The 14,655-nt window shown below is 37.3% G+C and overlaps 1 protein-coding gene across 7 annotated transcripts in view; it reads right to left on the minus strand.

The window, feature by feature from the left end:
* Positions 1-14,655, minus strand: part of LOC125463953 (F-actin-uncapping protein LRRC16A-like) — a 397,615-nt gene that overhangs the window by 205,997 nt on the left and 176,963 nt on the right. For all 7 annotated transcript variants that reach the window (XM_059653386.1, XM_059653380.1, XM_059653379.1 and 4 more), the window contains exons 9-11: positions 10,714-10,789; positions 8,217-8,305; positions 5,932-6,026 (exon numbers count right to left, since the gene is read on the minus strand). In XM_059653386.1, coding sequence (XP_059509369.1) covers positions 5,932-6,026; positions 8,217-8,305; positions 10,714-10,789 — 260 coding nt within the window. The remainder of the gene's footprint in view (positions 1-5,931; positions 6,027-8,216; positions 8,306-10,713; positions 10,790-14,655) is intronic.

Genomic DNA, 14,655 nt, shown 5'->3' on the forward strand with positions numbered 1-14,655 from the left:
TTAGTATACAACTAAATGTACCAAAATGGTAGTGCCCTTGTCAAGGTCATATAGTTACAGGATCAAGTCTTTTCCACACACTTGAACACAATTGCCTGAGATAACATGGTGTAGAGCTGGAGGGGCACAGCAGACCAAGCAGCATCAGAGGAGCAGGAAAGCTGACATTTCAGGCCTAGGCCCTTCTTCAGAAAACACAATTGCCCTTATTCTCCAGTGGAGGATTCATAGTGAGGCACTATTGACAAGCTGTCATTTCTCAAACAATTTAAACTGAGACCAATGTGTCAAATAGGTTATAGGAAAGATGCACTGGGGCTATTTAAAGAAAATCAGGTGTCCTCTCCTGGTGTCCTGACCAAAAATTTATTCCTCAACCAACGCCAAAGAAGAAAATATCTGGTCATTAGTGGCACAAATGGTTGTCAGGCTTTGCACTTCCAAATCACTTCTCATGTTACTCTTTTTTTAACAATAGTGAATACACTCATTCATTTCATTGGCTGTGAGGCATCGACAGGCACATAGTGTAAATATGATAATGAATGTCAAACTTCTTTTTTTCATGAGATTTGCTTAAACGGCAAGTTTTCTTTTTCACTTCTACGTTCAACAACAACTTATCTCAAAGATTCATTCATACCAGTTCAGCTGTTTTGCAAAAAATAGGACCTTCATTTCAAAGACTTCAAAATTGACATCTACTCCTAAGATTTTCCTGTCTCAAGACCATATGATATAGAAATAGGAATAGGTTGTTCAGCCCAGTGACCCTGCACCACCATTCCATAGAATAATGGATGATCCAATATCCATCAGGTCTACACTTTTGTGCTTTTTCCACCAATAATGCTGGACTCCCCTACTGATCAAGAATCCATCCATCTCAGCCTTAAATATACACAAGAATTCTATCTCCAAAGCTTTTGGTGTGAAGGAGTTCCAAAGAATTTAAACCCTCAAAGAAGAAATTTCTTGTCCGTGGGCAGCACAGTGGCTCAGCAGTTAGCACTGCAACCTCTCAGCACCAGGGACCCGGGTTTGATTCCCGCCTCGGATGACTGTCTGTGTGGAGTTTGCACATTCTCCCAGTGTCTGCATGGGTTTCCTCCCACAGTCCAAAGATGTGCAGGCTAGTTGGATTGGCCATGCTAAATTGCCCGTAGTGTTCAGGGTGTGTGGGTTATAGGGGGATGGGTCTGGGTGGGATGCTTCAAGGGGTGGTGTGGACTTGTTGTGCCGAAGGGCTTGTTTCCACACTGTAGGGAATCTAAGATAATCCAATCATCAGAATTAATTTGGCTCCCTTTATCCTGAGACTTTGCCCTCAGGTCCTAGACTCCCCCATGAGGGGCAACATTTTTGCAGCATTTACCCTGTAAAGCCCCTTAAGAATCCTATATGTTTCAATGAGATCACCTCTCATTTTTCTAAGCTCCAGTACGAATTCCATCTACTTAGCTTTCACTCATCGCATAATCCCTCCGGATCATGCATCATCCTAGTGAACTATGCCTGTACTATGCTTATATAAAAGCCCACAGACCTGTGAGTAAACCGAGTAATCTCAGACACAAAAAAACTTGTTGGAAAAGCTCAGCAGGTCTGGCAGCATCAGTGAAGAGAAATCAGAGTTAACATTTCGGCTCAAGTGACCCTTCCGCAGAACATTTATGTTCAGTTTTTATCATTTGGGATAATCATTTTAATCGGCTATAAGTAGGTAGATGGCACTACTCATTCAACCAAAGTGTCAATTTTGGTCAAAGCAATAAAAAAGTCAAACACATACATGGAAACATGACCAAGTGAGTGCACAAAATAATATTAAAGCTCTTCTACTTTGGTTTTAATTCACAGGCAAGAACATTAAGTTCAGATATTAAAAAACACATTTATTCACTGAGCAGATGAACTGTACAGACAAACGTTTCTGCTGAATTGTTTTCTTTCATTTTAAGGATGGGGATGATAGTTGGAGAGGGACGCAGTTGGAAAGACAGGGTGAAATACTGCAATTGACTTCAGAGGAGGGAAACATCATCAGTATTACTGCTCATGCAGGTGCACCTGCATGAATATTTTTTAAATAAAGAGTTAATCTAGTTTTCCTCTTTCAGCTAGAAACTGACCTGTAATGTATTCTTTAAAAAATTTCCATCGGTATTAAAAAGGAGGGAAACAAAATTTTTTAAGGAAAACTGGTTACACTCAATTGGTTACATTAAGCTCACATTAACCTTCTAAAACAAACAAATGCTACAAATTATCTGCTGTGTCAAATACAGCATCAGGTACTCCGCACCAAAGACCAGAAACTATTCACAGTGGGACAGAAAGGTAAAAAGCCTGCAAGTTTTGAAAATCTGCAGAGTTGCAGAACCAAGAGGTTCCAAGCAATGTTTTGGTATTCAGTCTAACATAAGCACTTGCTGTCTGCAGGACATGGTTCAACAAAGTAGCACACTGAAAGTACATTAGATTAACAGCAATAACATTTGATCAGATTGCATGAGGTTCTTTGCGTCTCAATTTCTTTCTTTCTCAAACAGATTAGTAACAAGATTTTTCAACCAAGTCAAAGAACATTCTCCAGGAATGCATTTAAGGTAGAAAAAAATTGTCAAAATGGTATAATCACTGTTTTAGGAAACGTCTGTAAAATTAATATCAGCACTCACCAAATAAGGAATTTAGAGGAAAACACTTGCCAAAGTCCACAAATACAATCTACGTACAGACCATTGTATTTAAAAAAAACAACATTCTAGGTACTTCCTATCTACATCAGAGCTTACAGTCCCCATATGTTCTTTCTGATTGCACATAAAATGTATATTTAAAATGCAAATTACTTTTTGTTGAGGAGGATTGGCTGTTATCTCGTTGCAAGATCTGCATTCTTATATTAGATTTTTATATAGCAATTTCACTCATCAATTTTATATCAGTTTTTGGAATCTGACCAAATCCCTAATAATCCTCTTTTTTTTCCCCCAGAGCTGTGTAGCTTGCAGATTTGAGAACAGTTTTAACATAGTCCCACCAATCCATTCACTTTTAGGCTAAAAAGTGACACTTACAATTACAGTTGGCACCTGAAACAGATCAGAGAACATTAACTGCATTGAACAATTACACAAAAATAAGTAGTCTATAATTGTCTACTACTCAACTCTAAGGAGCTTTCCATCATCACAATACAAACCTCTAAGAGACAGTCAATGACTTTAACCTTCTCTCCGTTGCACATCGTTTTGAATTAAAGCCACAACAGTCACATGTTTTGCTTAAAAATTAATTGCATTTCATGGTTTGTTTCCTCCTACTACTTTGGAAATATTCCTGAGGACCTTTGAAAACTCAATGCTCTAAGTGAAGACTATCTGCCTAAACAGAAATTATGTTAGTCTGATGATTTCCAAGAATTTTGACACATGTTGTTCTGTTGTTACAGCCCTTGCTCATTTATCGTTACATTTGTTTTATTCAGAGAGTCATAAAACACAGAAACAAACTCTTCGGTCCATGCCGACCAGATTTCCTAAACTGTACTATTCCCATTTGCCTGCATTTGGGCCATATCCTTTCTAAACCTTTGAAGTTGTGAACTGGGAACTGTAAACTAAAGATGAGTTTTGGCCTGATGTGACAGCTTGTGAGAAAAAGGAAAACAGCCTAAACAAGCTGTTATTAATTCATGAGGTTAGGTCCCGCAAGTTAATTGCAGATTGGTAACTGATCAAAAAAGTTATGTAGATGCTTCATTACCATGGAGGATCATTATGTTTAAAAGATAGCAGAAGTTGGGCATTAACGGAGTCGGTACCTGGAATTGGTTGTAGCAACTCTGGAAGAAGAACTTGTCCTCAAGCAGATGCTCAATGGTATTTGGAATGTTGTGAAAAAGATGATTAGCCTGTCAGGGAGTGGTCAGAGGTTGAATTGGGTTTTGGAGTGTATTTTCAGTGCAAAAAGGAATCTGGCTGTTGATACTACAGCATGAAGATTTGAAAGCACCCTGCGTAACTTCCCATGAGCTGCTTTTACCTGAATGAACTGAAAAAGTAATCCTGATCAACATTTTCAAAATAAAAATTCAACCAAGAAACTATCAAATAGGCCAGTGAAACAACACATTGTGAAAACCACTTGAGTAATCTGGCCAGTTTAAATTTTCTTATATATATAGACCCATTAAATTCCTACAGTGCAGAAACGGATCATTCAGCTCATCACATCCACACCAATCCTTCAAAAAGCATTCCACCCAGACCTATACCCTACACTATCCCTGTAATCCCGCATTTTCTATGGCTACTACAACCAACCTACACACTCCTGGATACTATGGGTAATTTAGCATGTCGAGTCCATCTAACGTGCACATCTTTGGACTGTGGGAGCAAACTAGTGCATCCAGAGAAAACCAACTCAGACACAGAGAATATGCAAATTCCACTCAGACAGTCATCTGACGCTGGAATCAAACCAGAATTCCTGGCACTGAAAGGAAGCAGTGCTAACACTGAGCCACCAGGCCTCCTTAACTTTTAGTTAACAGTCTTTTCTGTGAATGAAGCTGAAAACAAAAGTTTTTTCGGTTTATAGCATAGACCAGTTAAATGACTTTGTTGCTTAATTTTGCTTGACTGTTGTAACTACATTGTTGATAAATTGTTAAGCATTTTACTTAAGCTATAAACCAATGTTGAGAATTGATTATTTGCAAAGTCTGAGTTTAGTTATTCAGAAGTCTGGTTATGAACCAATGGGGTGATCTTTGAGGGTGTTTGAAGGTTTTAATTTTACTGTATTGTGAATATAGAGGGTCAAAGTCTGATTTGGTTTAGCTGTCTGTCTGTCTCCATCCCATAACACTGTTTCCTATTGCTGTTGATTGAGGAATGAATATTGGTCTCAACATCAGGAATAAATTTACTATTCTTCTTTGAGATAGTGCCATGGTATCTTTCTTAGCCATTGAATTACAGCAAACTGGACCTTGGTTTAATATCTTATCCGAACGAAGTATCAGCCTAAACTCTTCGGCTCAAGTCTCTACAACTAACCTGAACTCATAGCCTTTTGACATGGAGCTGAGAGTACTGCCAACTGAGCCATAGTTGATTCTACAAAGTACGCACACTTCGCAGAAATTGCCCAGTATTTTCAGCAAGTTCTAGTCCTTGAGTACAGTCTAAAAGATAGTCTAAAGGGTCATCATAGAATAGTATACAATGAAGAAAAGATTGAAGCTTTTAAGTGTTATTCTTCTCTATGTACAAACAAGTATTCAAAAGCTTACTTATTTATGCCACAGTACTTGAAGCACTCAGGGTCAGCACCCATTGATGGCCTTTTATGGTGTTTGAAATAAGTGTTTTAAGGAGCCAAAACTATCTTAAAATAGAAGCTTAATTTATAGAAAATTAACCATGATGAAAAAGCTGTGTTAAATCTATCTAAAGAAACTAAGAATGTCTTTTGAAGTTGAACTTGCTCTTCTTTAAAATATATTGGATCATAACTTACTACAACAAAGCACCAGAGGACAGCATCTGCCATTATTTAGTTTTGGCCTTACATGTTAAGATTTACAAATGTCTGTAACTAAACTGTTAAAAGCAAGGGTTGATGCCAATGTAGTGCAGGAAAAGGGCACCTGAGCCTCGACAGAATGGAACAAGCAGCAACCTTTCTGATAATTATGACTGTATATGTACTACACAAATTGCAAGTTAGATTGAGTAAATTCACCTTTTTTTTAAAAACACACACATTTTCAAAATCTCCAACAATTAAATCCTGAAGTAATGACACTTCACACTGTGAATAAATTGGAATGCCACAATTAGAAATATCTGAAGTATAATGTATCCACAATAAAGATACTTGCAGCTAAATTATGTATGATGAAAGATCATCTACCTCTGTCCTCCAGTGCATTGTTGGCAAGATTGATTGTATGAAGTCCTGAGTTCGAATTGTGAGCAAGGGAACTGGCCAACTTTTGTGCAAAATCCCTAGGGAGAAAGAAAAGAAACTGTGTAAAGCGATGCACTTGAACTGCGACCCATACTGGTTGAAATATACATAAGGATCCAATGACTTGGAGACCAGTATCTACATATGCATCGCAAAAGAGTATCAGTGTTTACTCATAGGCACGTATCTGTTTCAATACTATCTGATGATAAATACAAGCATAGATTGAGTGCTATTACAGCATCAAGTCAGTTAGTTATTTTTCCTATTACAAAATGCTTTACTACGCTTAAAGGCAATATAAAAATGTAAAAGCAATATGTTGCAGATGCAGGAAATTTGAAATAAAACGTGAAGATAACGGAAATACTAATAAGGTTTGGCAACATCAGTACAGAAAAACAAAAGTGTTAATATTTTGGGTTAAAGGCACTTTATGTTAGCTCTGCTTCTCTCTGCAGATGCTGCCTCACCTATTAAATCAATGCATGCTGGTGTTGTTAGTCAACTAAAGGACCAATACACACAGTACAGGTGAAAATAAATTTTCACATTACCTATTGAAAAAACACTTCTCTATAAAAGTCACGTTGAACACTGCTCAAAAATGCCACATTATGTGGATTTAACTAGAAATAACCTGGGGACAGTATTAAGACAAAGGAAAAACTAAGGGTGCAATCACAATACTATCAATATTCAAGAAAAAAGTAAATACTGATAATAAAGGCTACCAAGTGGGCCTTTCCTTTAGAACGCTTCCCTTTTTATTCCAATAATGCTAGAAATTTTTTCCACAGTGACTATGCAAGTGCAGAAGTTCACGTCTAAATCAGAGTGAAGGTGTGACTCAGTTGGCATTTTAGTAGAGATGGTGTTCTCACAACATTGCAGCTTATTGCTTTTAGTTCTGAAAAAAGCTTGATAGAATGTGTTGCATTTTATAGATAGTACATAAAATAGCAATAGTGTAGTGACAGCTTAGTGGTGAACTGAGAGGAAGTGGTAGTAAGGCCAATTAAATAACTGCTGTGTGCTGGTATTCATGCTGTTTCAACTGCATCCATCCAGATCAGTGATATTTCATTCTACTCCTGATTTCAGACATACAAACAGTAGTGAAACACTAAACAGTAAGGAAGGATGCCTTTCGTTGCAAGTATACCCAGAATACTCAAAGAAATAGTTAGGCTGCTAAGGATTTCCAAGAACATAGATACATGTTGTTGACAGTCAGTTAAACGCAGTTGGCATTTTCTTAAACTTAAGTCACTGAAAAGTATATTGATAATGCAAATGTTGCCTACAATTGGTGAGTTCAAGGGAGTTATCAGAGGTGTGACAGACTTGCAGCTAAGAATCATTTGGACACTGTAAAAAGCAATCCATGAAAAGATCCACTCATTAAAGCAGAAGAATGTAATGAAGTAGCTGAAATGTTTGGGACAATCACGATAGCCACAAGAAGTCTGGATTTGATGTGCTGGAGCTTAAAAAAGCTTGCTCGATTAAATGTTCTGGAGCTGTTATGTGCTCTAACCCCAGGTTTTGGTGTCAGCATCTAAGTGAGTCTGTTGCTGTTCCTAGAATATCCATTCGTCCTCTTCATTAACCTAGCTTTAAAGCTGTGACTCGATGGAGAGGGAAGAGTGGTAGATATATTTGTTTGAGATAAAATTTCGTGGGGCTATTCAAAACAGCTGGCGATCATCGACATGCCTCATAAGCACGCAATCCATTTTCATTTGTACGTGATGCAATGAGAATGTCTTTACATGACAAAAAGGCTTCACTTTTAGAAGGAATCTGCAGAGGCCATTCCTACCAATGCTATCACAAACAGAGGTCCTGCATTTCTCCTAAGTATCCTTATTGAAGTGTGACCACCATTCCAATAACAGTTTGTTTTTCTTTCATGTCATAATGTACATCACTTACAACACCATTCAGAAGCTGAATTGACTCCACAATATTTGCTGCTCAGCTCAATACTAGATTCAGAGAGTGCTTGACTTTGTAATAGAGTTTAATTTAATTATGTATAGTATGAGTGTTGTACTACCCCAAAGATAAACACAGAAATTGGGTCACAATTGTAATTGTTTAAACATGCGAGGTAGTGTACAGAATGTCAAAAAGGTATTCTGTAAATGCTACTTAAAACACTGTTTCAGGAGTCTTGACCAAACAGAATTCATTAGAAATAATCAATATTCAAATACACTCACGTTCGGAGTCCTCCATTTTCCAGCACTAGCTCCTCTAAACGTGTGGATCTACCAACAACTCGCAGAATTTGCTCACAAACATCTGTGGACTGAAGAATTAGAAAATGAAATCTGCCTAAATGAAATAGAGAAGGAAAAACAATTGCAAAAACAACCAGAAAGCAGGTCCCACAGGTGTACAAAATCCTCAACCTTGATGAGGTGAGATCTTGATCATCTTTAAATTCATATTTTCCATGGTCTCCCAACACTGAAAAGAATTTCAGCAGTCTGTTTTGGACGGTTTTGTTAATGAATGACAATTCCAGGTCCAAGAGAAGAACGCAGTAAGTCAAAGAGTAACTGAGCTACATTCCTCGCTACACTTGCCATTGCCTAACAATTTAGATGTACTCACATTCATGGAAAAATCTATTGCTTAATCCATCTGACTAACTGCAGAAGGTTTAACAGGTAGGGGAAAATATCTGCACAAATGGAAAAAGGTAAAATACAAAAACTTGAATGTGTTAAAAAAAAACGAAAAGTCCATGGTGCCTTTAATCCATCAGCCTATTACTCCCATCACTGCGGTTACTATCCAATCTTAACAAACTCCATTCGTAAACGTTTAAGTGCCAACAGGTTTTACATAAGCCTCATTAAAAATACCACAAAATGTCAGTGATTAAGTCATTTCAACAATATCATGAAATTTAATCAAAATCACACTGAAGAAAGAAAATTGGGAGCACCACGAATATGGCAATGCTGAGCTTCACACTTACATTCTTCAATTAGTGCAAAATGCAGCGTGTTTTGAACCTCACAATGCAAAACTTACATTATGGTGTAACATGGCTTAACTCACTAATTAAACTTGGTGTTTTATGATTGTTCAGTTTGTTTGAAATCTATTCAAGAATGATTGCAGACATTTCATCAATGCGCCACCATTTCACATTTTTTTTCTAAGTATCAATGAAAAAAAGTTCTCATCCTTCTTGTACATTACTAACCATCAATAATGGAATCTGTTCAATAAATGTGTAACTGATTGTTATAGAAGTTTTTGATGAAAAAACAGCCAACATCTGACATATGCATATAAATTGCAATTCCCTAAGTCATGACAAACTTCTTCTCAAAGGATGATGCTTTCTATGCAACTTGTACTGAATATAAGTTTACATTAAATTTATATCAATAATATCCAATATAGAGTTATTAAGTTGCTTCACCCTCTCTCCAAACATAACTAACAATTAATCTGAAGGCTTTGTAAATGGCAATCAAACTTCAAATTTACGAGAGGATTGTAGTCTCAAATGTTAGTATTTTTGAAATGAATCATGCTATGTTTTAAATAGCATGATTCACACTCAAGACATTAAATTGAAACAGTCTAAATATACAATTGGTAGCAAGGTCCCACAAACAGTACTGAGATAATTAGCAGATAATCTAGGTAATATGTCAAATCAGGAAAAACAAAATGCTGTAGAATGTTTCACATCTATTTGAAGGAGCAAACAGGCATTGGTAGAATGTCACATCTGATACAGATCCTGAATGCTAAAGGTTCAATTATAAGGATTTGAATACTGTGATGCAAGTTGAGCGATTGGGGAGTTTGGGTTTTGAACTAGTGGCATGCAAGTTTCTGTGTCTGTATAAGAGAGTGATTTCATTTAATTAACTAGCCATTATTCCTCTGGATTCATGGTTTTATTGTGAAACCAGAATGAGATAGATAGCCCCTGTAATGGTAATGAGAATTTATTTTCATTAGAAGAGTTTTACAGGTAGACAGGATAAACATTGAAGAGCATTATCCTGCTTTCAGAAAGGAGGAAGCGAGATTTTTTTTTGCTTCTGCAAAACAACCATAGCTTGGACTCCTCTTTTAGCCCAGGTCACAGACCTCTTGGTTGAAGTTAGACGTATGACCACAGTCCTTCTGGAACAAGGGGTTAGTTTAGAACAGTTAGAAATAGGTTACCTCTGTAATGATCGGGTTTGAAAGTTCTGAACCAGAAGTGTTTGGTTAGAATCCTGGAAGGATTATCTGAAGTTAAGTAAATCTAAACTTAGTTATGAAAATATGCATGGAAGAAGCCATCAAATTCAACATTGGGAATTGAAAGCAATAGTTTAGTTAAATAGACACAATACAGAAGGAAATTTTCATTGGTTTTTAGAGTTCTATAAAGGGATGTTGTTTTACTGTACCTTAAAATCTTTCAAAATGTTATATTTAAATAGCTGGTTTATTCCAGTCCTTTTCTTTTGTATTATGAAGTTCTCTTTAAACGTTAATGCAAGATCTGCAGTAATGTATGTTTGAGTTCCAAAGAAAGAGGATCTCATTAAATTTAAGAAAAAAACCATGATGGCAGATGTCTGTTGCTGACCTGTTCAGTAATACCATCAGCTGGTATCGTTACAATGGAAATAAACTAAATTACTTAGAGCATGCTGCTGCCTTCCACTCACCCAGAGTCCAATATTTACCTACCAGTTTAAGATCCTTAGAGGAGAGCTTTGTGAACCATTGGTTGTATTCCAGCGCAGCAACAATTGGTATTAAGTCTCTAATAAAAAGTGAATGAACTTTGATTATTTACAGAGACATCTGCCTTTTCAATTTATAATGAAATGGTGCTGGCAATAACTTTATCACCTTTTTTCAAAGCCTACTTGTGCATCTAAATTTGCCATTCTTAAGTATTAATCATCCTGCAGCATTTGATCTTCATTTGCACGGAGCAATTTTACAAATTGTTCTGAAGTATGTTAATGTGTGTCTACATAAAGTTCTCACTATCTTGCACTTGAGTTAAGGTACCAGTATAACTGAGCACATTTAAGTAAGTTATGCCAGCAATATACTGGTCTCTCTATTAGGTTTAATTCTTTCAATGCAATCATGCAATTTACCAAAACAGACAAGCTACAATGTCAGTAAAGACCACAGCAAGTGTACATTTGAAAAGTTTCCATTCCATGTGCTCCTCTACCCATTCCTCAGGTCTCAATCTAGATTAGTTTAAAATTCATTCAAGTAATCACCACATGTGAACTTACATAGCATGCTGACGGTTATGGAACTATCAATCAGAGCAGAGCTCAATTATCTCACTCAAAGCATACATAAATATTGAGATTTTGGATAGCAATCAACATATTGTCTAGGTTCTTCAAAGCCCAGAAGCACGAAGACCAAACCAAATTTTTCATCCTCTATCATCCACTACTTTAGTGCACAGTAGCAACTGGAACTAGTAAATGTTTTGCATCTATTACAACTAAAGCCGTATTTAATAGCCCTTTTATTTAAAAGCCAAGATGTTTTTGACATGCAGTGTTAGCTTTACATTTGCAGAAAAGAACACCTCAATGAAACCAATGATAAAACTGCAAATTCAACAGCGTAAAAAAAATTCATTCAACCAGGCTGTTTGGCAGAAATCAAAAAGATATTAAACAATTTGCAAAACACTCTGCTAAAACTAGGGTATGCACCTTGTTTGGCCTTTCCTCAAAAGGTGATAAAGGAGTGCGTGATAAATTGCAAGAGATCAAAACAAGTAACACTAAATACTCAACATCTGCATAGCAATAACCTAATATCAGAACAGGGCAAGGTGAGAAATGTAACAATTGATGCAAATATCTGATGAAAGAAAGAAATTCAAAGATCTTGGAGACAGCATCTATCAAATCCATGACCATTACCATCTACACAAGGGCAACAAATACATGGAAACTTGCATGTTCCCCTTCAAACCACTCACCATTCAGATTTGGGAATACACCAATCTTCCTTCAAAAACTGCTGGCTCAAGATCTTGGAATTTCCTCCCTCATCCCATTGTGGATCTACTAACACATGGAGTGCAGCTATTTAAAAAGGCAGCTCACCGACACCTTCCCAAGAGTAACTAGAGATGGGCAATAAATACTGGCCCAGCTACAACTGCCCACATGCCACAAATGAGCAAAACAAAAAGTGAAATTGAGAACACAGCAAAAGAATGAAGGGTGTGAAAGGCTAGTACACAGAGGAGATGAAATAACAAAAAGATTACGGGAAAGGAAATGGTAATTGGACAAGTTCAGAGGTGTGAATGTCAGAATGATGAACAGCTACCCTAAGAAAGAAAGGATAAGAGAAAAACATGCAAAGATAATGGAAATAAAACAGGGCAGTGACTGGGATTTGCAATCATCCTATCTCACTCAATTCTTTTCTCTTTGTCTCAGCCATTTCAAAATTCCTGACCCAATCCATCTCTTTCTTGACATTAATATTTAACCTCATGTTGAACAATTTCTCCTTTAACACAACTCACTTGTTGGAATGAAAGGTATGGTTACAGGTACTGATATAGGTTCTGTCTGCGCCTACCTTTTTGTGGAGCATTCCTTGCTCCAGACCTAGGAAGACCGAGTCCATCACCTGTGCCAATATACTGTAGATTGAATGTTTACCCTTTGTACTCTCAGCCTTAACTCAAACCTTTCATCAACTCTTTGCTTCAAAATTTCCAGTTCTCTCATGTTCATAACTGGTCAAGCCCTGACATGGAAGGGTTAGAGAGGGGCCTCCTGTGTCAGCCAGGAGGGTGTGCTTCTGTTTTATCTAGGGGAATGTGGTGGCTTTTCAAGCATGCTGCTATACGACAGTTCAGTGGCAATTTGGTGATTATGTAGTATTGTTATCTAGTATAACCTTTGGCAATGCTCCCTTTCTACTGATTTCATCTCTCTCACCAGCCTTGGAGATAAAGCTAATCTACCTCAGAGTCATACACTGATTTCAAGATGAGCTTCTGACTTCATATTTAAGTCATTGCTAAGACTGCTTTTTTTGAAACTCTACAATATCACAGGACTTAGCTTAACTGCTGCTGAAATCCTCATTTATGCTTTGTTGCCTCTAGACTTGACCAATTCAACACACTTTCAGCTGGTGTCTCATATTCTAGTCTTGGAAAACTGGAGGTCTTCAAAATTCTGTTGCTCATTAAATCCCATTTCACTTACCAACACACACTGTATCCCAATCATGTAATGTCTTCTTGTTCCCATCTTCAAATTTTTCATGTCTATGTCCCTTCCAACTCTAATCTTCTCCAGCAACATCATCAGATACATTTGACTATCACCACCAACTCTGAGCTCTTGTGCACCTCTAATGATAATTACCCAACCATTGGTGGTTTTACCTCTAATTACCTAAGCCTTTACCTCCCATTTCCTTGCTTTAGGAGACACTTTGAAACCTGTAACTTTGACCGAGCATTTGACAATCAGATTAATCTGTGTTCTGGCCTGTTGTCATATATTGTTGTGATGATGCTCTGATACACAACTTAATGCAATATCCCAAAGTGAAAAGTATGATATAAACTCAAGCTTTCGTTTTCTGTAACATTCATGCTTTTGATTGAATGAATTTGTGCAACTTTCAAATTTTAGAGAAATCCCTGATCCAGACTCTAAAATCCAGCATTTATTTGAATATCATTCTTAGTTGATGCTAACAGCATAATTTTAAATAGACAGTAAACCAATTACTTTCAACAACTAATAAAAATTATTGGCTACTTCAAAATATTTAGAATCTTAGACTAGAGTTCAAAATGTTCCTGTATAATAAAGCAAAATTCTTCTTGCTTGAAATCTAAGTAGGCACAAGCTAGTGAACTTAGAGTACAGATTTCCCTCCAGAGGGGTGACTGGCAAACGTAACTATACATTCAACATTAGCAACATCAGAGGCACTCAGCGTCTGCAAAGAAAAATCAATGAATTTCATTAATCTCGTATGGAAGACTTATTCAAATTTGCTGAGGAATTCATTTCACACCTTGGGCTGCGAAAGCACATCAACACATTCAAAATGCACATACAGAATCAGTCAGATTTGAACTGTAGATTGGGAAAATGTACAACTCACACAAATGCACACCTCATGCTGGCCTCAATGTAGTTTTGACTCAAAAGCTAATTAAATGCTATCACCAAAGCAGATGCAACTGTTTACCACAACTGCATTAAAAAGTCACCTTGCCTTCGGTAAAATTTAGTTTTGGTGATGAGAGATTCCTCTACCAATCAGGCACTTAAATTGAGCAGCAAAGAACCCTGCTCTGGAATCAAGGACACCAGGGTGCAAACTGAGGCAGCTGAAAAACAATAGGCCAGCAGCTTTGTTGCACAGCAGCATCATTGGGGAGGTGGCTCCTGCTGCCAGATATTCACTAAGGATCACCAAGACACCAGGCCACAGGTGAGTAATGGCAGGAGATGGTTCCAGAGAAAATGGTCAGGGGGAGATTTGCACTTGCTCTGCCCCATCCCAAAAAGTATTTGCTTTTCAGGTTTCCCACATAGTACGTTGCCCCTGCACCATAAGGCAGAGACTAGTGGCAACAGTAAGGAAGGCTATCCA

Source organism: Stegostoma tigrinum, chromosome 2 (genome assembly GCF_030684315.1).
Source record: "Stegostoma tigrinum isolate sSteTig4 chromosome 2, sSteTig4.hap1, whole genome shotgun sequence".
Lineage (NCBI taxonomy): Eukaryota > Metazoa > Chordata > Chondrichthyes > Orectolobiformes > Stegostomatidae > Stegostoma > Stegostoma tigrinum.